General features: G+C 37.3%; 2 protein-coding genes across 4 annotated transcripts in view; one reads left to right on the forward strand and one right to left on the reverse strand.

Annotated features, from left to right (window-relative positions):
• Positions 1-5,300, forward strand: part of LOC140167015 (uncharacterized) — a 99,227-nt gene extending 93,927 nt beyond the window's left edge. Inside the window, exons 44-48 of the mRNA XM_072190493.1 lie at positions 996-1,188; positions 2,068-2,257; positions 3,475-3,598; positions 3,731-3,814; positions 4,733-5,300. Of these exons, the coding sequence (XP_072046594.1) occupies positions 996-1,188; positions 2,068-2,257; positions 3,475-3,598; positions 3,731-3,814; positions 4,733-4,798 (657 nt within the window). The 3' untranslated portion in view covers positions 4,799-5,300. The remainder of the gene's footprint in view (positions 1-995; positions 1,189-2,067; positions 2,258-3,474; positions 3,599-3,730; positions 3,815-4,732) is intronic.
• Positions 5,301-9,678: 4,378 nt separating this feature from the next.
• LOC140166568 (SNARE-associated protein Snapin-like) lies at positions 9,679-27,189 on the reverse strand. Of its 3 annotated transcripts, none has more exons than XM_072190062.1 (5): positions 26,992-27,189; positions 22,649-22,695; positions 19,052-19,170; positions 15,312-15,443; positions 10,292-10,429 (listed from the first exon to the last, which is right to left on the reverse strand). In XM_072190062.1, the coding sequence occupies exons 1-4, from the start codon at positions 27,132-27,134 to the stop codon at positions 15,351-15,353; spliced, it is 402 nt and encodes a 133-aa protein (XP_072046163.1). In that variant the 5' UTR covers positions 27,135-27,189; the 3' UTR covers positions 10,292-10,429; positions 15,312-15,350. The 3 variants fall into 3 exon arrangements, with proteins under 3 accessions (XP_072046162.1, XP_072046163.1, XP_072046164.1); XM_072190063.1 differs by having other exon boundaries at positions 10,315-10,429; positions 15,316-15,443; XM_072190061.1 differs by lacking the exon at positions 15,312-15,443 and having other exon boundaries at positions 9,679-10,429.
• Positions 27,190-27,627: the final 438 nt, after the last annotated feature.

Here is a 27,627-nt window from a genome sequence, read left to right on the forward strand (position 1 = left end):
GTCACAAATTATAACGCCCTTCGTGCGCATTTCGAAGTAAATACCGTATTAAGCTCTACTTTATTATTATACGTCGTATTTGAGAACATTCTACTTTAAAATCTAAACGGCAAGGCCTGGGTCGGGAGCAACGGGAGAGAGCAGAGTCATGAACAAGATGGATGGATATTGGTAGAATTTTATACCGATACACACCAGTAATTTGTTCACTTATGTGAGCTTTCGACACGACGACTCTGTGTCTTTTTCAAACTGATGGACACTGGTTATTGATCTTGGTTGTCACATGACGAGCTGTGGATGTCATGTGACAGAACAAGAAGGATGGACTTTGCATTTAGTGAATTCTGTGATTCTGGATGTAAACATTGCAAAAGATTTTGCAAATTAAAAAAGTCTGCCAGTTGATTTTTGTTTTCAAATTCTGACAAATTGAGACAAAGTAGCGTATGTGTCAGTAAGCTAAATGTCTATTGAAACAATATCATGTGTAGAGTTCATGAGCAGGGCTTTAACCTTTCCAATAGTAACACAAATAACAAATGCGGTAACAAATGCGGATGAAGGAAAGAAATAAGGAAGAACTGAAAGTAGAAAATGTGTAATTCTACTCACTCTCTCAAATATCATCTTCATCAGGGGGAGAGTTGCAGCCAGTCTTGTGATGAGTCTCCATTTGCATTGGTCTTGTGTGGATTGGGTTGCAGTGTATGTGGTCATTCCCATCCAGGTTGTGAGGTTTGATTCCCATAATGTTCATGGATGTCCTATGGTTTGACTCCAAAGATTTCCTGCCTTGCCTCTTGCTATGTGACAAAGTGTGTTTTGTCACAGTTGTCAGGAGTCTTTTTTTATCAATCTGTGCAAGGAGCAATTCATTATGTTTGTCTTAATTGCCAATTGACACTCAAAGATGTGATATGGTAGCATCATAGTTCAAAAGCTAAAAGATTCATATTCAAATTAAATAAATCATCCTCATTTTCACTACACAGATAAACTCTTCAGAAGAATTTGGATTAGATATATGTGAGAGTCTCTTGGATACCTTCAGCCAAGCAGATCACTGCAAGGTTATTGTAGATGAGGCTCCATGGAGACGCATCTCTCAATCAGGACCAGAACAGAATGCTTTCCTGCATGCACATGATGCTGTCAAATTCAGTGAAGTTTTTCAACAAAGAGATGGTAAGATGTTCAAGTACATAGCTAACATGAAGGGGGCAAGAGCCTATGGTCTTTGTCCTGCATGTTGGATGGAATCAGGGTTCAACAGGGACCCCCCTCCTGATTTCATCTAAAAATATATTTTGAATGGGGGGTCTGTCAACAGCTGGTTATACCTCTGGGTAGGGGGAAGTGCAATAATCATGAACTCTGGGGAGAGGGGAGAATTTTTTTCTTGGGGTGCAAGCAATTTTTGGCAAGTTGAGAGGTGTCATGTAGCAATTTGAAATTATATTCATTGACTACCTTTTAACTCAAACGCTGTAAAAGGGCTCAGGAAAACAGTACGGCAACATACAAATATGCAAACTTTCCTACTCGCTACATTGCATTATATAGTAGACCATTTTAGGTTTTCAAATTGGGTTTCAAAATATTTGGCATGTGCAAAGGAGGAGGGCAAGGATTGTTTGACGGGCCAAGGAGAGGGACAAGCAATTTTTGGCATGCCGCTTGGAAATTTTACCACCATGCGCATAATTATTGCACAGCCCCTAAGATGTTCAAGCAAGTATGGTACTGACCAGACAGGAGGATGTTTGTTTGTTTGTTTGTTTGTTTACCCAGGCTGGTCCGTGAGGGACACATGCTAATCCATGGGAATATAACATAGTTTGACATTTAACTCAAGATTAAATATTTATTTATTTTGGGATCCCAATTTCGATATTTGTTGGAAATTCTTATGTTGTTTCAAAATTCTGGAGTGAATCAAGACAATGAATTCACAGCCACTTAACAATCACTATTACAGGTAATGTCAAACAATGTGTATGTGTCCAAATGAAAAGATTGGATTTTGTATTAATTAATACTAATTGTTTATACTCATGATTACAGAACCGGCCAAGGTATGGGGAGGTTTGAATCATATGGAGATCTTGAAGACGAGTCTGTCAGATTCAGGAGATTTAGCGCGGGATGGTTTTCTTTCACTACCAGAAGACACTAAGGAATTTACAACATCTACAGAAATTATTTGCAAATGGCTCTACAGTAGCCCAGAAGGGAATGATTTTGCTCAGACATGGTTAGTATATATTAACTCAATTGGCTGGGGCCACTCAACCATAGCAGTATACTCATGTTTGACCAACTGTTTTCGCCAACAAGGATGTTCACACAAAATCTGACCCCTAAACAAGACTAGCTTAAACCATTATTAGGTTTTGATGAGTCCAAGTGTGTACAAATATTGGATCCAAAACATAATAATGATAAAATTGGATGCTTTACGCCCAATATTTATTGGCCTCGCTATGATTTTAAAACTCATAGCACGACCAATAAATATAGACTCAGTCTATCCAATTTTATATCAAAATATGACCCCCTGAAGCTTGCAAAACACCCTTTTCTTGACAATCAATGTTTTTTAAGTACCCAAAATGATGAACACCTTTTTTCACACATTTGTATAGCTCAGTTCCCTTGGCTCCATTATGTCATGTACTTTAACACCAGTCTGGTGCAAATAATGACTGGTAATTGTTTTACCAGGCTGGTAAAATTGAAACATTTTGAGCCCAACTGGTTTCCAGCAATATAGCAATCTCAGCCCTATGCTCAATTTTATAAAGACATCATATGTCCATTTTCACTTCTGATAGTTCAAGTTTTTGTTAATTTTGGTTATATAATATCTAAACTATCAAACTAATGGAAGCTGAGTAGGTGTTGTTTGGTCATTACCTTAAAGTTGCACCATTTTATCATGGTCAGGTAGTATGCTGGTCTTTGAAAGGAATGCCTAATCAAAAGATAGGAAAGTCACAACTAAGTGTTATATGAATATGGTATGCTTTCATAAATTAATTAACTTGGACCTGCAAAATGTCCCGAGACTTTTTTCCAGGATTGCGGGTTATAATTGGATGACTCAGTAGAAGAAAGATGCATCTCTACTAGCTCCTGCCTTATACATAAGTGTATAATTATCATTATCTATATAGCACAGTGCTTGGCAGCACAGACGCATGTCCATTAGCTGCCATTTATTTTGTGTTGAGCTCAGCAATAAAGACTTAAGTGACTAAAACGCAGTTAGGACTTTCTGACTAAATGAGGTTAAGACTTTATGCCACTGAGCTTCACACATGTACACTGTGTCTATATGAACATGCACAGTGGCCTATACATTATGTCTTTGAAGTACCAAGCCCTACTACCCAGATGTAACCATTTACGTAGCAGATAGTGGACATCTGTCTCTCTGCCACTGAGTACTGTATTTTTCTTTGACTACAGGGATTTGGTTAGGAACACAACCTTTGATATATTCACTGGAGCTGTTGATACAAGCACACTGCCACCATCAGTACAGAGTACTGCATATCTATTGGCACATCAAATACTGCAGCAAGTACCAGAAGTAAGTACACTATCAATTGACTATTTCTCTAATTTATTCTAAACTAATTTGACAACTAAATAAATCAACTGATCAACAAAATTTGAAACCTGTAGATCAAAATTTAGAATTTTGTGATTTTTTTCACCCCAGGTTGACCAAGTTGAAGTGAAGTTGCCGACCATACATTACTACCCTGTAAGCTCAGATAAGACGGAATCAGCAACAAATAGCAAGGTATAGTATGACTGTCAAAGGATACTTTTTCTATGTGGTATACTCTTTGTGTGCCGGAAAATTTGATGCACTGAATTCTGGAATTAAAGAGAGAATTAGTTTTTGATAAATTAAATCACATAACATTAATCAAAATAAATAAATGTGCTATTAGCACATTGGAAATGGCAAACAAAAAAAGCAATTTGATAAAGTCAAAATTTACATAAAATGTAGAAGAGAGAATGCGACTTCTAGACATTCTCACACAAGTAAGGTTGTCAAAGTTACCAGGGTTAACATATGAAAGTGAGCAGTGATGCTGGGGATAGCCATTAAATGTACAGAACAAGCTATTTGCATTGCTATATTAATAAGCATGTAGATATATATTTGATATTTGCTGGAGTCAAAGATATTATACCCAAAGATCCAGAGATATTATACTCAAAGATTGCCAACAACAGGGGTGTGAGAGTTCAGATTAAAATCTGAATTCAGATTTTTTGATCTCAATTTTTATCTCTTTTTCAGCTCTTCCTCTGTACAAAAGTATAGGAGCTTTCCAAATTTCAGACTTTTTCAGATTTTTTTATCTGTGGTCACTCACACCCCTGCAACAATGGTGATCTGCCATTTTGGTTTGAAATTTGATGCTGATGAAAGCCTCCAGCATTTATCGTCAGGAGCCCGAAATCTATCAATAATATATGCGTCATTAAGCTTTTTGATGGAAAGCGCCACATGCAGAATGCAAACAGCTATCCACTTTGAATCAATATTTGCTGGGTGCATATAGTCCTGTTGCCTCCTTGTGCAACATGGCAGAGTTGGTATTCTAGGATTCCACCTATTGGCTAAAGCAGTTAACAAAACTTTTGTGCAGAAAATCACAGATGGTTTCTTTAAAGGATTTTTTCTCATTTCAATTATTTGCAGGTATATTTGCCATCAGAGCAATCATCTGGTACAATTGAAGCAGTTGTTAGACGAAGACAGAACTGACATGGATATTTATTGAATTGAACTGAATCACTTTTTACTGTACAGTCCTTTACAAAATAAATAACCAAAAATATGCTCTTATGAGGGTTAAAGCTTGTATCCTGTACCCTGTATAATGATGCTCTCTGTAAGACATGCATTTTTGTTGACGTCATAGAATATACTATCATGATGAGAATGTATTTATTTATAGATGCAGCTCAGCTATGGATATTGACCTGTTTTGGTACAATAATTGACACAATGAAATATGCTCAAGGGTAAAGAATGTCTGAACTGCTTGAGCAATAAATATTACTACAAAGTGAGTTATACCGTACCATTGATTTGCACATAATCATCGCATTTGGCTGAAAAATACATCAAAATGAAATCTGTAGTTTTTGCATTTATGAGAACAAATGTAAGATTTAACAACATTTGTTAAATAAATAAGCAATGCAGAGTAACTCAATTATTCAAACATCCAACTTGTTTATTGTGCTTCATCATGTCACAACTGTGCATACTGCATAGGCAGAACTGTATGATATTTAACGTGATGTAACCACTACTCTGTACATTTCTCTTTGAGATAATGAAACTACTTTTGTACATTTCTCTTTGAAATCCTTAACATGTGCTCTTCAGTTAAAATCCATACACTCAATTGGAAACATGACCCTTAATCTCCATGCAGACATCACCCCATTTGAAATTCACACTCCCTGTGTGGCAGATTAACGTCATGTCTTCCATAGGGAGTGTATGGATTTCAACTGGAATAGTCCAATATTTCATATCTGTGCAGAAGTGTATCATATGAATCGTCATATAGGAGGGCAGCAGGCTAGCTTTGGGGGTTCCTAACTTGATTGAGGGGTACTTGTCATATCTACCATTTTCACATTTTATAATATTACTTAGAGGCAATGCACCAATTGGAGCTGATATTTTGTCAGTGCATGGGTGCACCATTTCAAAGATTTAGATGCTTAACTATCAAGGGCCACTATATAATTATTTAAAAAAAGACTTTTTTAAGGGCATTTGAAACTTGTTAGCTGTTATTTTATTGTGTATATGATTAAGTTTAAGGACTGGACATGATTTTGTTGACAGTCAATCAAATGACAATTAATATATTAATACACTGGGAGATTTATTTATATCGTTATGAATTCGGCCGAATCCGGATTCGGCTTTTGGTAAATTCATTTTACGCATGCATAACATTTGAATTAGAGAACAAGGGATCAATGATGTACATAATAGAGGGCAGCATATCAAATTTTAATGGAGATCAGATGATAACAGCATAATAAGTAATCAAAAGAGGCGACATACAGGGTTAGCTAACGTGCATCGTGAGTGCGGTCAACGACGATAACCGTTACAAAATCGATATGCTGCCCTCTATAGGTAAAGCATAGATCCCTTGTTCTCTAATTTAAAAATAATGCATGCGTAAAATGAATTTACCAAAAGCCGAATCTGGATTCGGCCGTCTGCCGAATTCATAACGATATCATCATCACAATGTACTTCCCAACCCCAGTCATTTTTGGTCTTTTCAGCCACAATTTTGGCCCAATGTCCCCCCCCCCCTTCCACTTTTCAAGATGGATTGATGTCGCCGAGCACATGCATTGTCATTTGAATCATACCTAGTCATTAATCTCTGTAGTATGTTCCACATTCGTTTGGAGCAACATTTATTTGTGTACAGGTATCAATTGACAGGCCCACGGACTCCACACTATGCAGTTAGAAAAGGTCAATGATACTTGAAAATACTCTTACCTATTTTGGACTATGGTGCGTTGAAGTCTAATGCTCTTTCATGCACTTTTAGAACTACATAGCCAATCAGAAAAGCTGTTAGATAAATACGCAGAGTGCATTAATATTGTATAATTGCATGGGCGTGTACTACGCGCAGTGCTTTCGCACGCATTTGCATCACGTATGATCGATTCATTTTCCTTGCGGGTTGATGCATTTATATTTGCTCGTATTTTCCAACACTTTTAGTGACTATTTTGTTATAAATCACAGCTTTTCTTCTGGTGTATGAAATAGGTTAATAAACGTGCATTACTTGTTGCTCGAGAAATTGTACAAAATAATGCACTTGTACTGAGATGTTGCTGCGTCTAATGCACTCCCCCCTTTGGGGCTCGTGCATTAGATGCATCAACATCTCAGTACATGTGCATTATTTTGTACAATTTCGCTCTCAAGTAAGACGGGTTCATTAACCTATAATTATCCTTTTCCCATTAAACTTGCCAATGTCATATTAAAGGAATCTATTATAATCAGAATACAACTTTGTAAGGTGATTTGTTCCAATCTTGTACCCTCTTTACCAGCTGAACAATGTTATACATAGCTATGTATTATTTATATTTATTGCTGCAACTGCACTATCATATCTTAACATTGTTAATAAAAATAAAGAAATAAATACATAACTTTTCTGTTTCATTTGTCATCGTATCTTTTATTTATGTATATACATGGGCATATTGAGATAATAAATTTATATATAGTTACATGCTAATACTTTCACAATACAGTTTGTAGTCTGTAACATCATGTGGTGAAGCCAGAGCTAGCCTCAGCTAGGTCTTTGCCATGCATTGTGGCACACACGTATTAGGTGGATGTTCCCCTTCCCTCGCCTCGCCTCAACTACTAGTGTGTGGCAGCAGTAATAACACATCAATACATAGCTACACTAGCAGTCATATGTGATGTGATCAAGCAAAATCAGTCGGCAATATTGATTTTCAGATATATTTTGGAGGCTCTTGAACTGCTCATATCTTTTGAACTGGTTGTCCAATTTCAATGGGGTTTTCTGCAAAATGTAGCTGTTAAAATTCGATAAGAAACTAGAAATTGTATATGACCAACTTCAGACTGAGTTTGCTTTATCACACCACATTATGTTTCCTACTGAAATCATTGACTGGGACCAATAAATGGTAAACTTGATGTCCAGAGTGAGTGTGATAGGTCATATTTACACCACACCCCATCCCACTAACTACAAACAAGAAAACAAAGCAAACTGGGCTTTACAAAGACGGTTAATAATATGTGATGTGATAAAGCAAAATCAGTCGGAAATATTGATTTCCAGATATACACAAACAAAGGAGTATTATCTATTGTTTCAACTTCATATCTTTGGAACTAAATGTTCCAATTTCAATGGGGCTTTTTGCAAAATGCAAATGCTTATACAATCATGTAGAAAATTGAATATGTCCAACATCAGACTGAATTTGCTTGATCACACCACATTGTGGTTCTGCAGATGACCAAGAATTCATCATATGTGACCATCCACCACAACTGAGCCCGGATGTCGCCAGTGCCACTATTGAGATATGCCCCATTGAACTTAACAATAAACAATAGGAAACAAAGGATTTATTGACTGTTTTATTAATTTTTCACTACTTAAATGTCAAGTACTATAGACATGAAATACATCTTTTTAAAGCTAATTTCAAGCAGAATATTTTGGTTGAATATCTCAAAAATGATGATTGGCGACTTCAGGGCTCAGTTGTGCTGGATGGTCACATCGGATGTACATAACACTACAGGACACAACACAACTAACATGGGTAAATATGGTGTATCTTAACAGCTTCAAGCACTTTACAAACAGATTTATAGACGCTACAATGTTGTAATAATGTAATATACACTAAGCCAAAAAAGAAACTTATAATTTTTCACAAGGTCATATCTTAAAATCCTGTGCATCAAAATGAACCAAAATTATACACATGATTACTTCAATACCCAGCACAAGAAATATGTGAGCTCTACATTTCAATTCCAAATGGCTTTCTCATGTTAGTGGCTGTTACTCTCCTGAGAGTAGCAACTAATCATTTGAGTCTTTCTGGCTCTGATTACAATTTTTAAGGCCAGTTACTCAAAATGCCATTTTATGAGTCACATCTTTCTGGTTCTCAACCCTTTAAATTAAAAATAAAATTTTTTATTTGTTAAAACATTTTTATTCCAAGAACTGCTATACCCCATGATAAAGTCACAAGAGACCAGTGGAATGCTAGACAGATGTGCATCGGGTATTTACAAAAATCAAAACCTGTTTTTATGTGTGAAAATTTCAAAGAAAAAATTTGGTAAAATCATGGGGGAAAACCTTTAGGAATGAAGTAAAGCAGTCAATTTAAGAAAGAAATTAACTTAAATTTATCAAAAATGGTAAAAAATTAAACAGTTGATTTAAATCAGTGATTAAACAAACATCATTCAATTTAAATTGTGATTTAAAAATCAATTGATTTTTACATTCCAGCCCTGATCCCATGCATGTTGGGTCTTCAAATAATAGTTTGGATAGTTGTATACAGGTTTTGTCTTATAATTGTATAATCGTGTACAGATTATTTTTGGTTGCCAGCTACATTATTTTCGCGAGGTGATGATTTCGCCCTAAAAATGAAAACAGGCACTTTGACTTCCAACTTACACTGCGACCACAATACTCAATCAATTGTAAAAAATGAGGTGTCAAACTTACAGCACTTAAATTTTCTTTCTCCTGGTAATTCCAAATACCAAATAAGTTAGAGACACATTTATAACACTTGATTTTATTTTCATTTTACATGTATTGATGACACTAATATATGGGTCAAAACCTGGCAACATTTTCATAACCTGACTTCATGTTCAAGTTGTAAAATCAAAGGTTACTGTCTACATACATGGTCAATTGGTCACTTAACCTGTATACATGAATATTGAAGCAAGATAATGATAGACAATGTATTTATGCAGAGCAGTAAATCAGGTGACTTCAATGAATAAAGACAAAGGTTAGGAACTGTTATAGACATGCTTGAGGAAACACCATATGAACACTTCTTAATCTAATCTTTTGCCCTCAGATTTGAAGTGATATTAAAAATAAATGTCCTCAATAAAATACATGATACACTCACATACTGTTGGGCAGGGAACAAAAAACATTACCAACCAACTGTTTGGTCATCAGGTCATCTATTCATACATGACACGTTTAGATCCAGCAGCAGATGATGGTTTATTTGCTCTCACAGTAAATTTATACCAGCCATGTCTGGTCCACAACCATTTGATATCAGTAATCAGTAATCCAAATGATAGGCCCCCAATTTTTGTAATCATATATCCATACTATAATTGCAGCCTATACCATTGTTCTCCTTGATATGGCAGTGACGTCAATGCGCCGAGGCAGCTTTTTTGCGCATGCATCTATGCTGCATTTTTACATGTGGGGGTGTGCAATGTACCACCAGCACTTTCAGCAAATGCTAGTGATTTGCAGCAGCGCCAAATGGAATGCGCACTGATGTCACTGCCACATTAGGATGAAAAATGGTGAACTGTATAGCTTATTATCCAGCTCAACTAGCTGGTTTGTTTCAAAGAATGTTAAGGTACACAGCCTCAATAGTTGTTCCATTATTCTGTTGAGAATGGTTGTTATTGATCAGTCCTTATCTCCTCTGTCTCAAGAAGATTAGGTAGAACTGGTTGTGGCATATGTAATTGTACAAAGCGCTTGGAAGAATCTCGCATCAATTTCTGTTGCAGTTTTACCACCCGATCCTGTAATGGAAAAACAAACAAACATGACTCGTCAGTAAACTAGATTTGCATCTTGGACTACATTTGAAATACCGTATATCCACGAATAGTCACCCCTGGGGGCGTTTTCCAAAAGGGGGCGTTTGTTAGAGGTCATTTTTAGAGCCTAAAACTCACGCTGAAATGATGAACTATGAACTTGGGAATGATGACTTCCGGTTCACTTCCGAGTTTACGATCAGAATTTCGCCAACTACCGATGCCACTAGCGACTGTGTGAGCACCTTGGTAAGCCCTACACAAGATAGCATGGAAATATCAGCATTTTTTAAACATCTTGATTGAAAAAATGGTGGGGCGTTTAATAGAAGGGAGCGACCATTACGGTATTATATGTTTTTTGTTTTTAAATATAAGGAGAGTGACTATTCAAGGATATAAGGTATCTAATAGTACAGTGCCAACTCATTAACACGAATTTGTCTGGGCCTCACGACTTAGTTTGTGGTAACAGAAATGTGTTATCAGGTTACATTGCCACATAGAATATAAGCTTAATTGGGACATGTTATCAGAAATTTCATTAATTAACAGAGTTCGTGTTAATGAGTTGCCACTGTATTATCTTGACACTTCCTCATTTGCTCGCCCTATTCCTTTTTAAAGGAATTTTTATTTGTTAAACTACAAACTAGATATTTAGTGCAACTGCATGTCAACAATGAACACTTCAAATGGTATAAAGGGAATGAAAACTGCAGCCGAATGAAATGAAATGAAATGAATATTCAGGGATTCAATCATGCTACAACTTGGTTCATCAAAAATGAACAACCAGGCAACCACACGTCTGTATATTTTTTTATCGCGAGGGCAGTGGTATATGAATATGCATTGGAAGCAGAGTTGTTCATTTCTGATCCCTTTCAACAATGAAAAGTTAAAGATCATCTAATTCACTACTTGCATGAATCCACACTTACATGTTGAATTTAGTATTTTGGAAGAAGTAGTTAAACTTTGCCATTTTATTCTGTACTTTTTAACCTGATTGATCTTATTTGAATGTCGAGAGGCAATGACTAACTGAAATAAAATCTTGTGAAATTACTACTTGCACGGTTCCGCCATTATGTACTATGTGCAAGCTTAGAGAGCCTCATGTTAAATAGGCTATTCAATCCACACTCCCCCTGTGGAAAATGTCTACCCAGGGTGAGTAGGAATTTCAAATAGAATGAACGCATTAGGCAACTCCATTTGAATTCCATACACCCTCTGAAAATGATTCTTCCACCGAGGAAGGCTGAGTTTCACTATACTTGGTTAATGTGCTAATTCTATTTGAAATTCATACTCCCTATGTGAACGATATCTCAACAATCTTCCACAGGGGGAGGGTGGACTTTAAATGGGTTGGCCCTATGCAATGTTCATAGCCTATATGTATGCATTTCCAGTTTGGTCACTATTACACAGATAACAAATAACACACTACAACAAAGGTGTTTTAACTACACATATATAATATTTTACTGTAAACCTTTGACGAGCGTGTACTACCGTGATGTTGCAAAGTCGGAGTGATCAACGCAAAGTCCATTCATAAAAATCAGAGACAACACAGTAAATACGTGGTAAAATCTTTTAAAAAACGCTCTTGTTAAAAGTTGAGTTAAAAGGGCGAGTTGTCAGGGGGCAAGGCTAATTTGTTCTCCAGTATGCATGCAGTGTCACTCATCTTCCAACTACACTACTTCATAAAGGATCCGACTTACTCATTCTCTTCAACGAACATTGCAAATCGGATTTGTGTCATTTAATTCAGTAATGTAACAAAGCATCAATGACCCATGACATTGAGAAAAAACACACTGGTCAGCATCATGAGAAAAGGGAATGGAAAAAAGATATTCTATTTACACATTCTTTTAAACTCTTTGATTTGGGTATAAAATAGTGTAAAATTGCACAATTGTGTATGCTTAGTGCACAATGGCCCCAACGTGTATCAAGTTTTACATCAAATAGTATGAAACTGGAAATGTTCACACGCCGCCCAGTTAAATTGAGCTGAAATAATGCTCACATGTCAAATTTTGTTATTTTCTTTGCCACTAGTTCAGGTACGCCACCAGGACCGGATTTACCTTTTTGGGGGGACCTGGGTCAGGCCAAAATTTGGAAGCCCCAAACTCATCGTGAGGAATGCATGTACACTCAAGTGGTGAAGTTTTGGTTTATAAATAGGGGGCCTACTATAAGATCGACAGTGGCGGCTGAAGCAATATAATTTAGAGGAAGACAAGCAAATTTTGTTTTCCGATTTTACTTGGACATTCGTGCATGTATCGCGCTAAAAAAAATTCAATTTAGACTATCCCCCAAATGAAAGTGAATTTGGCTGTGCAAAGAGTTAGTGTGCATGAAGCGCATACTATTTTGCAATTTTCCCTATTTTAGTCCAAAACATTGTTTTGGGGCTAAAAAACCATGCACAGGGTAATTTTGGCGGGCCCTGGGCCCAGGCCCATCTGGCCCAATGGTAAATCCGGCCCTATGGTAAATCCGGCCCTGTACGCCACTGCATGAGAACAGAGACAAAAGAATGCAGATCAGGATTGTCAGTTTCTGATCCTTTATATAATCTTTCCGAGTAGTGTAGTTTAAGGCAGAGTGCTTTGTGTATATATGGCATCCACATGCTGGTCAACATTTGCCTGTATCGGCAAGACTGTCAATATTTCATCATGAAAATATAATCAAGCAAAAATCACCACATGCAAATCATTCACATAGAAGACATTGATCATCACATGCATGAATGGATATTGGTGAAATATTCACAGGTGTGAGAATTTTTAAAATTTATAACTGAATTCAGATTTCTGTTAATTTCAGTTTAGTCATTCCCAGCAAACACAACAAAAATAAAAAAAATTTAAAGTAATTTTGATTATTAAAAAAGGTTAGGAAAATGTTTTAAATTTTAAACTCTTCCCAAAATGGAAACAATTTTTAGAATACAATAAAAAAATCCATTGTCAACAATTCAATCATCATGTTACAACGCAATGTTTTTCTGTTGACAGTTTTACCAGAAACCTTTTGGCTTTCTCAAAGCCTTGATGATGTTATTGATCCATCTGCTTGAAGTGGGAATCTTGACTGGATGTAATTGTTTTACCGGAAGTACTCCTGTCTCCAACATTGATCTTGAGCAGAAAATCGAAGATGTGACTTAAAACAACAACATCTGGTAAAGATCCCCACTCCAAGCAGATGGATCAATATAATCATCAATGCTTTGAGAAAGTCAGAAGGTTTCTGGTGAATCTGTCAGGAGAAAAACTTTGGTCTTGACAAAGAAGGTAATAGCTGATTTTAACAGACCTGATGAACCTCTTCAGTCATGCTATGAAAATGTTTTACAACCTTTACATGCATATATATCCCAAGATTTAAATGTTTCTGGGACCTTTATGTGCCCTTAAAAATGTGTGTTTGCTAGCTACTGTTATAAGCTATAGCACTATATCATTTGGGCTATTCCACTTCAAATCCCCTATGGAAGACATGACCTTAATATCCCAAACAGGGGTATATACATGCATGTATTTTGAATTCAGGTAACCCCATTTGAAATCCATACTCCCTGTTTGACAAATAAGGTCATGTCTTACATATGGGGTGTATGGATTTCAGCTGGAATATCCCACTCACAAAATGGAATTAGCACTATTACACATTTGTATTCCAAGAAAAGATGAAAATCAAAAAGAATAGAAATAAAAAAAAATGATGGTTCTAACACCTAAGCATTTTGAATCGCACCATATGGACTATCCATTTGAGCTACAGAGAGTAAGCTAGCTGTGTTGTATGATCTGTGACAAGAAATATTTCAATATTAACCAAGAAAGAAAACTCACAAATAAAATAAAATTAACTAACAATTTAAAACAATTTCTTCAACATTTACAAACATAAAAATGTAGTGTAAACTTATAGCCACATTTTATGAAACATTTTCCTTTGTTATGCTTTTTGAGGACACAGTAACGATTCCAGTTGAAATCCACACACACCCCTATGGAAGACATGTCCTTTATCTTCTACACAAGGGTGCAAATTTTAAATAGACTTACCCATTCAGGCAACTCTATTTGAAATTCATACTCCCTGTATAGAAGATTAAGGTCATGTCTTCCATAGGGGGTGGATGGATTTCAACAGGAATAGCCCAATATACTGGTTAGATCATAGCCAAAAGTCACAATTACTGCTAATTCTTAATCATGATTATCATGTGCAGGGCTGTCAATTTTTCAGAATTACTCGGCATTCATGAGATATTGCCTAAAATTATAAAATTGGTTGAAAATTTTGCATTTGGCACGTCAGCACTGCCCATGCCCTGCACCCCTCAGCCATGGACAAATTTCCAAAATGAAAGTCCAAAGAAGCCATTTCGTGCACCATTTTTACACTATTAGGCCAATTGGTTATTTTCACATAATATTTTGATGATGCGTTAGATTTTACTACTTTGACAGCTCTAGGCATGCAATTTACTACTTGGCGTGAGATTTTACTACCTTGGCGTGAGAAAGTGCCCAATCGGTAAGTGTCAAGCTCAATGTGTGAGAGTTGACAGTCCTGCTATGCCTATGCATGTCTTGCAAGCCTAATGTCATCTACATTCAAGCTGAAATAATTTATGCTCAGTACCATGTAATGAACTAAAAAATGTGACTACAATTGCAGCAAGAAATAGTCATGTTAGTAAATTAAAGGTAGACGTAATTTAAAATAGCTGTTATTGGACAGTTTTACCACACCAAAGCAAGGTCATTATATGCCACAAAACACATACATGTAGAATGGTGATGAGAACATGTACCTACTGTTACAATATGGGCTTGAGTTATAATGATGAAGATCAAGTTAGGGGTCCAGCTGTTGGGGGATCTATAAGTGACTTCCTCTTGGCTGTGCTCCTGGAAATTTGAAAGTGCAGACGCCCTAGACGCTCCTAAAAGCAATAGAAGTTAAAGCACATAGTTGGGATGGTGGTAAATGTGATACATGTCATGATGAAATTGTGGGAAAAATTGTCAGGTGTAGAGAAACGAGATAAAATTTACTTTTTTTACTGAAATCTGATGTTTATGATACAAACCCTGTTCAAATGAATTTATGTGTAAAATGGCATAGGGAAAGGTGAACTCATTGTTTAATGTCCCTTCTGGAAAGAAAATGTGCTCCTTCCTGTGTGCCTCTTCATGCATCTTGCTGATGTTCTAACTGTAATACTGCATGTACTGTATTTGACTTGAAGCCATATTATAACATTTGCTCAGGAGAATGCCCTCAATTTTTTTTTTTTTAATTTTGTTTTTTACATGATTGTATGTACTTTAGTAAATAAAGATAATCTGCAAAAATCAAGACTTTAGGACTTTAGGTACTATAGTTTTGTCAAAATCTGAGATTTTGAATAAAACGCAGGAACCGTTGTTATTATTACGATGGAAATATTACTCGAACACATATGCGATGTTCATAACACAGTACGCACACGGCGTGTGGGACACACATACACACACATCAGAGGATTGTACCGTATTACAACCGCCAGAATAACATGCATTGGTGCTAATAGTAAATTCCAATTTTCTTTGCTTTACCTCACTTGTTCGGCTCAAAATTAAAAGGGGATATATCTGGCAGTAAAAGGTAACATTTTATGGAAAATGAATACTAATCTATTTTTACAGAAATGTTATAATATGGCTTCAATTAGCACCATGGGTGCCTAAAGTCCATCATCTGGAGGGGTACATTATGGTCCATTCAGTGATCCCAGGGAACATGTATAATCCCAGAGATTAAAATTGTGTATAAATTGGAATTGAAAGGTATTTTTGAAATGAAAAATTTGGCAAAAAAAAGGAAAATAGCAGTATTGACTAAGTTAAAGCCCCATTCAAATACATTGTACATGTGGGTAATTTCTCTGTGTAAGTATTGATTACAGTAATATAATACACAGCTTTCAGCTTTTAACTAGCAGGCTATGTTAGTACATCTATACTAAACTAACAAAGGTGCAAAAAACTGAATCTTGAGGATTTTTATGATTTTCCGAATTTACAAATTGCTGAATGGGCTTTAAATGTCACAACTGTTGCCAGTCTATGTGGAGATGCTTTTGCTTTGTAAACTGGCAGTTGTTACTATAGTATTTTTGAAATAGCTTAAAGTGACTAGAAAGGGGTGCATATTGTAAGTTAGACAATTTTTGCAGGGGATGCTAATTATATATGGGAGGGGCACTAATTAGGTCGAATACAGTAATGTGATTTTGACCCTGCAGCACAACTTAAAGTTTACAAACTTGTAATAGTTACATTTTCTGCTTTCTACAATTATCATTCAATACCAATTTATGAAAGGTCAGGGGTACAACAGTTTGGTCCTCATGTATAACATTCCATTCCCTATTGCAACATTAATTCACAAAGTCCACCTTTGCCAAGTTTGAATTCTGTACTTGTTTTACAAATTGATGAATAATCCAAGCTGAATTAAATTTGTGAAGATTTAGTTGCAGGATTTAATAATGAAACAAATGTTAATCAAAACGTGATTGTATGATAGGAATAAAATTAAAATATGAGGTTATTATTAGGACCATCATATGAAATGACACAAATTGTACATTTGCCTTTACCTAGCAAGGTGGTAAACTAAATGTGTGCAAATCAAAACTTTTTGAGCTGTGGTTTTTATTTATCGTAAAAGATTAGTGTATGCCATGATTTACCATCCTTGAAAAATGTTGCATTGTATGTGTAATATGAGCATGCATCAAGTTCCCATCAACAAAAAAGCAGTGATAAAAATATTGGCTATTCCAGTTGAAACCCATTTATATACACCCCCCTGATGACATGACCTCAATCTTACACACAGGCAGTGTGAATTTCAGATGGAGTTTTCTATATAAAAAGTATGAGTAACTCCATTTGAAAGCTACACCACCTGTGTGGAATATTGAGGTCATGTCTTCCATAGGGGGTGTATGCATTCCAACTGAAATAGCCCAAATTGTTGTGATTTTGTGCTCAAATAAAGAATCCACGATTTGCCCTTCTACTAAGCAGCATTCATCTAGACAATGACTACCACTAAAAGCCCCCGTAAAAGCCGTACACCTGCAAAATACATTACATGGCATGCTGTACGTCACACTGTATGTGAATGGTACCATGAGTAGCAGAACGTTAAATTCAGATGAAACACACACTTTGGGTACATGTACAATGTATAGAGAGTGACAACACTTAATGAGCAGAGGCAACCGCTGCCCAGGTGTCCTAGCATGATAGCAGTGAATGATCCTTCACCATGCAAAGTGCACCTATTATAATGTATGTGTAATTACAGACAAGAATTAAAAGTGGGTGATATTAAAAACTGTTGTTTTAAAATACAATACCAGGAATTTTTATTTTTTACAATTCTCACTGTGTCATGATAGAGTCACAAATATGGTACATGAGTATTGCATAATGATCAACAGACAATGCTGCACTGGGTTAAGGGGGTACTACACCCTCGATAAATTGTGTCTATTTTGCATTTTTCTCAAAACTAATAACACAGTGGTAACAAAAGTTATGTATATTATAGGGCAAGGAATCCAATTACTACACTGGAATTTCAGTGACCCAAGACAAGCGGTTTGTTATTTATGATCAGAAATAAGGTACCGCTAGGATGTACCTCGTTTCCTATCATAAATACTGAACCGCTTGTCTTGAGTCACTGAAATTTCAGTGTATTAATTGGATTCCTTGCCCCAATAATATACATAACTTTTGTTACCAGTGTGTAATTATTTTTTGAGAAAAATGTAAAAATAGTCACAAATTTACCACATGGGTGTAGTACCCCCTTAAACTCAATTATTATCTTCCCATGTCATTCAACTAACAGTTGTCACTATAGTATTTAATATTAGGTGAATTGAAAGGGGTGCATACAAGGGTAGCGCTAGGTCGCTTTTTGGGGTCCCGGACCCACCAAAATAGAGTTCGGACCCCCTGTTTTTAAATTTTCTGCAAGTTCAGGGGTCCCTGCAGACCCCAGTTTTTCAATCTAGCGCTATTGTAGACATACTATTTATGCTGCATTTGTGCAACTCGGACTCACCAAACTCTACTCCTGACCCCCTACTTTTTAATTTTCTGCAAGTTCGGGGGTCCCTGCGGACACTTGAGTTTTTAGTTCTAGCGCTACCCCTGGGTGCATAATGCAAATTAGACATGTTCACAGAATATGCTAATTATATTCTAAGGGGAGGGGTGAAGGTCAGTCAAGGTATGTACATGTATCCAATACATGCATTCTATCATTTACTGTGGGAGATAACATTCTTGTTGGACGATGCAATATGGATGCAGCCAAAATCAAAAGCCTTTGCCAAATCCAAGAGGAGACATAACCAGCTATCCATGTGGATCTAATTATTTGTGGCCATGGCAAATTGCTCCACAAAGTCTAGCCACTGTACTAGCTGATAATGGGAAATCTTTGTAGTACTCTTCAATACTCTTTGTAGACATAGTTACTTACTTGGGCATTTTGTACAATGTTGTTCACTACCCCTATCCTTCTTTTAGAGTTCATTAACTTCTTCACATAGGCATCTAGTTCTACTGGTGGCTCTCTTTCTTGTGATAGCTGCTTTAAAACTGAGAGAATAACAACAATGGTGTGGTAATTAGTATTAAATTCACTTCAACTTGTAAATGAACTTGAATTGGTTTTCAGATTTTTTTTGTGAGGCAATGTTGGCAAATTGATTAGTAGGGGGTAGGGCACAGTGTCGACTTCCTATTCGATAAATATAAATTTAATACTCCGTTGGTGAGCGACGGGCGACTGGTATTTCACCGAACGCAAGAAAAGGAGTTCTATCTGATTGGCTAGCAATCGATCGCTTATGTCGCTTAGTACTCAACTACAAACTCAAAACTGAGCATCGTATTCAATTCGATTGAAATCGATATTCTATTATTGCCGTAGATAAAGAAAGAGTTAGTGTGTCAATAATGTACATTGTATTGCAGCTGGATTTTACATGCATTCTTTTATATAAATTTTTTTCTCAAAGAGTTGAATATGATCAAAATTTTTACTCAGGATTTCAAATTTTTACCCGCAAATTGCAGTTAAACATATCCACAGCAAAATACCGGTCCTCACTAATTAGTGTATTTAATTTCCAGTTAGTGTATTTAAGATAAAACCTGACAACAAATAAAATTTTCTTGCAATAGAAATATCATATGGGATACTGATATGGTAGGCCGCAACCGCCACGACGTGGAGCTGCTACGAGTAGCTGACTTTTTGCTCCGTGGAGCCAAATTCATGTTAGAGTTTTTCATTACTCGGAGGTAAAACTGACTAATTAAGTACGACTTACTCATTACGTGAAGCGAATTTATTCATTAAGAATTTGCCAGACGAAGCGTCACGTAGTTGCAAGATATCCTCGGTCACGAAAGTTATGATTCAAAAAGTAGTTTATGAAAAGTACGAACTGACTTAACTTATTATTAAGATGGACATGCACTCATAAGAAACTCATACAGTATTGTACATAACTATATAGCTAGGCAGAGTGGTGGTAAACTATGCATACAGTTCTGCGATCTGCAGTGTATCGCGGGAGCTAATTTGTATAACTTGGCGGTGTCCCTGTGAATTCGACCTTCAGCAAACTGCAAACCAGTTCGGATTTACTTTATATACTAGTAGTAGGCCATACATACTGTAGTTACTGTCCGCTTTTCCTATACACAATACTCAGTGCGCTCACCATTGACGCGTGACCTCTACAAATAGTGTATGTTAGAAGTATAGGCCATTGCCTAGTTGACGTCACTACTGTGTAAAAAATAACCGGCCAATATTTAAAGTATTCTCTGAAATTCTAGAAAATATAGTTTTGTAACATGTCCTAAATTTAGGTGTTTGGAAATATTGGTAAAAATGAAAAAAAAAATATGAAGAAATTATTTCTAAACCGTGTTAAGTCATTAAGTTTCTCATTTTCAAGAACGCTGGTTAACAATAAGCAGACTATTGTCTCATTTCGTAAACAAAAGCCCACAGTATTGTTACCTTGCGTTCGCTTTATGATCGTTCACCCAACTGAAACTATAATACCAGCTCATTGCTCATTGCACAGGTAAAACAGACACAAGTGCAGTGTGTATTTAACCAGAGAAGATCTGATGTAACATAGTTGAGCCGTTTTCATTGAGTGTTATCTTGGTTTAATAGCTTTTAATAGGGTTTAAGTCCTTCAAAGGTCGTGGTGAGTTCTACTGTAGACATGACTGCATCATGATTATTTTTAAGTCAACAACATTCAACAATATGATCACCGTGATAGTATGAGAGTATCAGTACCGTGGGTGTCAGTGATCCTGGCCTGACACAGTAGACAAACAAACAAACAAACACGCCACACACATGACACATGCATGCAAGGTAACATTGACTATACACTAATCAAACAATGGTATTGATCCTGTACAACTGGTCGTGGTTTATTTACAATCGATTCATTTAAAATCCCCATAGTAAACATTAATTTTGGCAAGAGTTTTCTCTCTGGAACGAGGATGCATCCACTGGCTCCGCGTAATGAAAAGATCTAACATGATTGGTCAATTTAGCTCCGCGAAGCGAAAAGTAAGCTACGCGTAGCAGCTCCACGTTGTGGCGGTTACTGCCAGCCATATATTGATCATGCGAAAATCGTAAAACATAGAATAGAAACAGTGTGGCAGGCGCTCAAAATCTCAAATTGTATGCTTAGCCTGAGTTGCACGGCCTATCTCGAATAAAATCACCATGCGTAGTTGTTGAAAAACGTGAGGATTCATCGTACTATCACGGCAATTTTTAACACGAAGATATAGGGATGATGACGGTGTGTAGGGGACCATTTTCTCCTGAAGTGCACGGTCGCTGTTTTTTACATCATCAAACAGGAGCCTCTGCCACTACCCATAATACCCCGGGGGGCCACTGCCATTACAAGGTGGACACCATGCTCGTGTACAAAAACGCGTAAAAAGGTAGTTTTTCACAGACTGGCGATGTACATTTTGTACGCGCGTACAGTGCAAAGGGTGCCAGAATTGCCAAAATCAGGAAAAAAGGGTATACTTTTACAACAGCTTGGATGCGTGTAAAGGGTATATGTTTTACTATTCATGAAAATAAAACATTTGAGTCATAATCGGGTCGTAATCAATCGTGGCTAATTGTGTTAGCTAACTGGGTTCGGTGACAATCCCGACTTCTGTTTACATTCTATGATTCTATTTTTAACCCAATTATATTTAAATAAAATGCATGATAGTGATAGTTGATAACTTTTCAGTTTCATTTACTCAATTATTTTGATGGTGTGAGCAAATGTGTTGTTTTTAAGGGCAGTATATAATTGCTAAGAACATCTTATGCAAAACATTAATGAAGGCTTACTTGAAAAGGGTATGATTTCAGACTTGATTTGAAAATACTTTAAGGTGGGGGAAAACATGACAAAATACTTGTCTAGGGTATTCTGAGATCGAAGGATAATTACTTGTTTAGGGTCCATTTTGAAAGTCCATACATGAGCATGGTGTCCACCTTGTAATGGCAGTGCCCCCCCCCCCCCCACCCCGGGCATAATACACAAGCAAATATGACTACCATATCTACAGGCAAACTGAGTTGCGAGGCTGCGCGCCTCATGTTTTGACATAAACGATCTGAGGGAACTGATCAAGTTCTAACAGGTGGTCACATATATTATAATTTCATTTTTAATAATAGGGGGGAGGGTTATAAATTTATTCCAGGAGGTTGTGACTAAATGTCATTAAAAATATTGACCAAAATTACATTTTATATCAAAATTGTGTGCATTCTTTCCAAATATTAGTCAAAAACATCATGGCCACAGATCACTGGGGGATATGGGATTATACCCCACATTGCTTTAATTCAACCCCCATATGAAAGAAACTTAAGAAAGCGTGTTGAGAATCTACACTAACAAGAGAGATGCGGAATGGCGACCTTGGCGAACAATTGTACAGGCCGAGGCACCCTAAATAAATGCAGTGATGCAATATAATAATAATAAGTACATGAACCTACCTTCATCAAGATCTTCAATCTGTTGTCTCAGTTCTAACTGACTTTCTCTGTATAGAAAAGAACATGAAACACACAGACAGTGTGGTGATAGAATTAACAATTAAAAATACATGTAAGTGGATTTCATCAATCCACAATTATCCACAATACTTTAATATGAGCGACACCTGATTTGTTATCAATTTTGTATTTTAATCAAGCATGTAGACTGTGGAGACCAAAATGGCGCCTTGTTATATTTTTTCATGACGAAAAACGGCATAACCATTACGGTACAGGGTCGATTTCATTTATAAAAATACATCACAGCTTCCGATTAGCCGAGCTGATGACATCATGGTTATAATTAGTCCGAATATTCATTCCCAGAACAAAATATTCACTTACTGACATGATTGTGTTCTGGGGCTGAACTGGTTTGCTTCTAATATTGATGCAAACTGGATAAAAGAAGCACATGGGAATCATGCGGGGTGAATCATTTTATTGTGGACCATCCTTCTGATACTTCAGTATTTCGAATGCGTAAAGTTCTATCGTGTGCAAATTCGAAGTTCAAGTTCTCAAGTAATCAGAAAGAATACCATATCGGGGACTGTATTTGGTGTACAATGTACAGGTCACATTTGAATATTAAGTGAAAAGAGTTTCGCCTAGTACACAGCCCATATAAAATTAAAATGGGCTGTGTACACATATGTACATTTACCTTTCAATAGTGTAGCACATTATGTACTTGGTACTTGGTATTGGTAACCTCCAAAAATCTCCATGAAGAAGTTTACACCAGTTGGAGGCTCGCAAGGGTGGACTAGAAGAGCTGGGTCTTGCAAGAGAGATGGCTTGAACTTGAAGGGGCCAGGTTGCGAAACCGTTCTTCTTCTTCTTCTTCTAGTTACGGCTCCACACTCCAGGTGGAGAAAAATGAGTCAGAAATTGTGTGCGCGCTATATAGTGCTTGATACTTGCTACTGGAAGTGGTTCTGTGCACATAGCTCTTGTTTTTAAAAATGCTTTTGGATCTTCAATGCTGATGTGTTGAGGTAAATTATTCCAGTCTATGAGAGTTCTGGGTATGAATGAGTATTTGAAATAGTCTTTTGAGGAGTATAGTTCAATAAATGACTTGGTATGTGATCTCCTGGTGGAGCGCTTGACCGGGTGCAGCAGCGTTTGAACTGGTATGGATAAGTAACCCTCGTAGGCCTTTTGGAATACAGTCAGGCGAGCAATCTTTCTTCTCTCCGCTAGTGTTCTCCCGTAATCATGGCAGATACACTGCTGCGCCTATCATTCATAATCTCTCTTGACGAAGCGGGCTGCTCGTCTTTGTACGGCTCCTATCTGATGGATTTTGTCTGCTGTGTGCAGATCCCATGCTGCTGCGCAATACTGAATGAACGATAAGCCAGATCACACCCGACCCGTGTAAATTTCTTTTTATAAAGCCCAATGATCTGTTCCCCGTTGCTGTCATGTGGTCAATGTGTTTGTTCCATTTCATATTATTGGCAATTTGGACACCCAAATATGAGTGTGAGTCTGTCTCCTGGAGGGTAACTCCATCCAGTATGTACAATACATGTGTTCTTAGGGTACGGTATGTGAACGTGTTATTTTCAAGGTAAAACATTTCTCACAATTAAATTTCATTTGCCATGTGTGCTCCCACTCAACTAGTCGGTCAAGGTCTGTCTGTAAGAGGTCTGTGCACATCTTTGTCACCAGAGTTAGATCACGCAATCGTTTGCGAATAACCGTACAATGCAGGTGAGATTGTCAGGTAGGTCATTGATGTAAAGTAAAAAATAGCAACGGACCAAGCACAGTGCCTAGCGGAACGCCGGATTTGACACTGGCCCAGTCCGAGCATTCACATCCTATAACTACGCTCTGCTTCCAGAGCATTAGGAAGTTTGAAATCCAGGGTTCGTGAGTCGGCCTTCGTATTCCGTAATGGTCAAGTTTCAGCATAAGTCTTTTGTGTGGCACCACATCAAAATCTTTGTTGAAGTCCATAATCACAACGTCCGTCTGTTCTTTTTTATCCAAGGTCTTCACAAAGTCATAGGTCGTAAATATCTGCTGGGACTCGCACAAACGATTATGGCAAAAGCCATGTTGAAAGTCAGTCAACTCAAAATATTGTGCTGGTCTAAATGAAGCATGATGTTCGAATGAAGTACATGCTCCATTACCTTGCAACGAATAGATGTCAGAGAAACCGGTCTTTAGTTGGAAGGTTTCGTGCGGTCCCCTAAACTCCCCTTTCTTGAAGATTGGAGATATGTTCGCGCATCTCCAATCTGCAGGCAGATTGCCTGTCTCAAGAGAATGTCTAAAGATGGTGGTCAAGGCTGGAGCGATTTCGACAGCCCCTGTTGACTGCAGGAGTTGCTCGAGAACTCTAGCCAAGAATTTGCTCACCGATAGCTTCACATTCTAGGCTAGAGACCTTTGCATTCAAAATCTAGTCGGATTCGCTAAAGCATGACACCGTGTAAAGCAATGGAAGGTCAGAAGTAAACACAGCCGATCACGACAGGCGATTGCATCAAAAATGTTGCTAAAATTACACTTCAGCAAAATTTTAGACTGTCCAAAATACGCAAATCTTGCTCAAAAGCTACAGTTGACTCATCGAAATAACTTTCATTCAAATTTTAACATTAACAGAATAAATAACCTCCGGTGTAAAAAATTGAACCGCTGTCCGACCGAAAAACCATACATGTAGTAAAGTACTCTAGCATCGAATGCGTAACTATCGTGTGCAAATTGAAGCTAGAGTTCTCGAGCAATGCAGGAAGAAAGACTAGAGTTTGCATGTCAGTAGATTGAGTCAGGATTTAAACTGGTTTGAGTGACCTCATCTCCTATGGTCTAATTTTGGTTTGGTGAAGTTTTGGTACCGTAGTCTATGTCTAGACTCTAGAAGGTCATTTTAATTTGCATTTTGTAAAATAATGTTTAAAATATTTGTGCTTCACATCTGGTCTTCTTCAGTGGCTCCCATTGAAGAGTGTCAAGTAGCTGGGTAACACTGGTAATGCTGGTATCTCTGCCATTAGTGTTGGAAACAAAGCAGGTGGCTTATCGCTGCATTCATACAATGCATGCTATATAACAGCGCGCATGATTGGTCGAGAGCCAGGCATAAACAGCGTGTCTGGTGTCCCGAATGTTAGATCGCCGGTAGGGAAAATGTTTTTAACAATGTTACATGTAATTTTTTGTTATTATTTTGATGAAATAAGAATCACAAAATGTTCTGGTATCAAAACATGTATAAACGGGGTCAAGCAGCCCCTCGGCTCGGGCATAAACAACCGTTTAACGTTTAGTCATGAAAATATATGAATGAACAGTGTTCGAATTATAAAAGGAAAAATAAATGGTTGTCCCACGGACAACCAGGTTACAATTTCTGGTTGTCCGTCTAAGTTTTTGATTGTCCGTATGTACAAAGGTCCATTTTGGCTACAGATTTATGGTTGTCCGGCGGACAACCGAATCAGTATTTTTGGTTGTCCAGCCACTTTTTTAGTTGTCCCGGGCAACCGGACAACCAAAATTTCGAACGCTGTGAATGAACCCCTAATTCTTTCCAAATAAGCAATTTTTTAGATGTGTAGGGATCCCATGATGCTGCATTGTCAGGGGTGGAATTTTGTAAAGTGCCACAGGAGTCTAAGTGGATTCTCGCAAGAGAGTTTTGCGAGAGTCCATAGATTCCCGTAAATGGATTCTCGTAATCTTGCGGGAGTCCAAAAGGTATTATATGTAGGCCTACGTAAAATGCATTCAAACAAACAAACTAACAAATAAACTAACAAAGTTACGTTTTTAATATGTCATCATACTCTCACTTCCATGTATGTCATTGCATCTTTGGCGACTTTTCCTTTATATTTTGCAGGCTTTGCGTTTTAAGGCGTGTTGAACTTAAACGTAAGTTCGCTGAGCCGATCATTTCCAGATCCATTTCCAGCGAGAGTCCACATGGACTCTCGCAATAGGACTTTTACGGGAGTCTCTGCGAGAGTCGACTCTCGGACTCCCGCCGAAATTCCACCCCTGATTGTACTCAAGATGAGAACACACCAATGTATTACAAATTTGAAATACATAAGATTAAGAACATAGAAATGTCTTCTAACTCACTGAAGTCTAAAGTCTAAGGAAATTTACGACGCCCAAACCAATACCCCTGCCAGCAGCATAGTGGGTCTGTTCATGTTTGTTCCATCGGAGATCTTTTTCAATGTGGATACCAAGGTATTTGGTGTGGTTTGTTTCCTAAAATTTTTACAATACATACATTTGATGTAATATAAGCTTACCGAACTGATTTGACTCTGTCATCGACTTCTTGCACAGCTGGTTTTAACAGTTCTAAAATTCCGGCAGCAATTGCATCTCGACCCTCTGTAGTTAACGAAGGCGTCTCTACTTCTTCCGTCACAGAATTCTGAGTTTCTGTCATTTTGCCCGATTTATTTCACCCCAAAAAATAACAGCTGTGCTGCGCTCTTTTTTTTTTTTTTCTGCTGTGTTTATTTTGTTCCTAACCTTTGACCTGGACAAAGTTCCCAGTGTTTCCATTTTTTATTTTGATGTTTCCCTATCTTGATTTATTCCTTGACGGTGTGCCGGGATCGCCGGGATGGTGTGCTGACACGGACACGGCTTGGAATATTTGTACATTGTGGGGGCACACCACCATACGCTTCCCATTGAAATACGTGCGAAAAAGCCTCTCGGAAATCTCTTCTAATTATTTCCAACACCCCGTGTTAATTGAATGGAGATTTGACCGAAAATATTGAGCTATATTGGTAACGGACCCCCGGGGGGAGAAAATAAAAAAATTTTGTACGGGGGTGTGCCACGCAGACTTTCGGATGCTGACTTTCTCTATACCTACTTTTTGCTGTTTTTGCTACCCATCAGTATACCAATTTTCAAAAAAGCAACCA

The sequence above is a fragment of the Amphiura filiformis genome, chromosome 12, assembly GCF_039555335.1.
Source record: "Amphiura filiformis chromosome 12, Afil_fr2py, whole genome shotgun sequence".
Lineage (NCBI taxonomy): Eukaryota > Metazoa > Echinodermata > Ophiuroidea > Amphilepidida > Amphiuridae > Amphiura > Amphiura filiformis.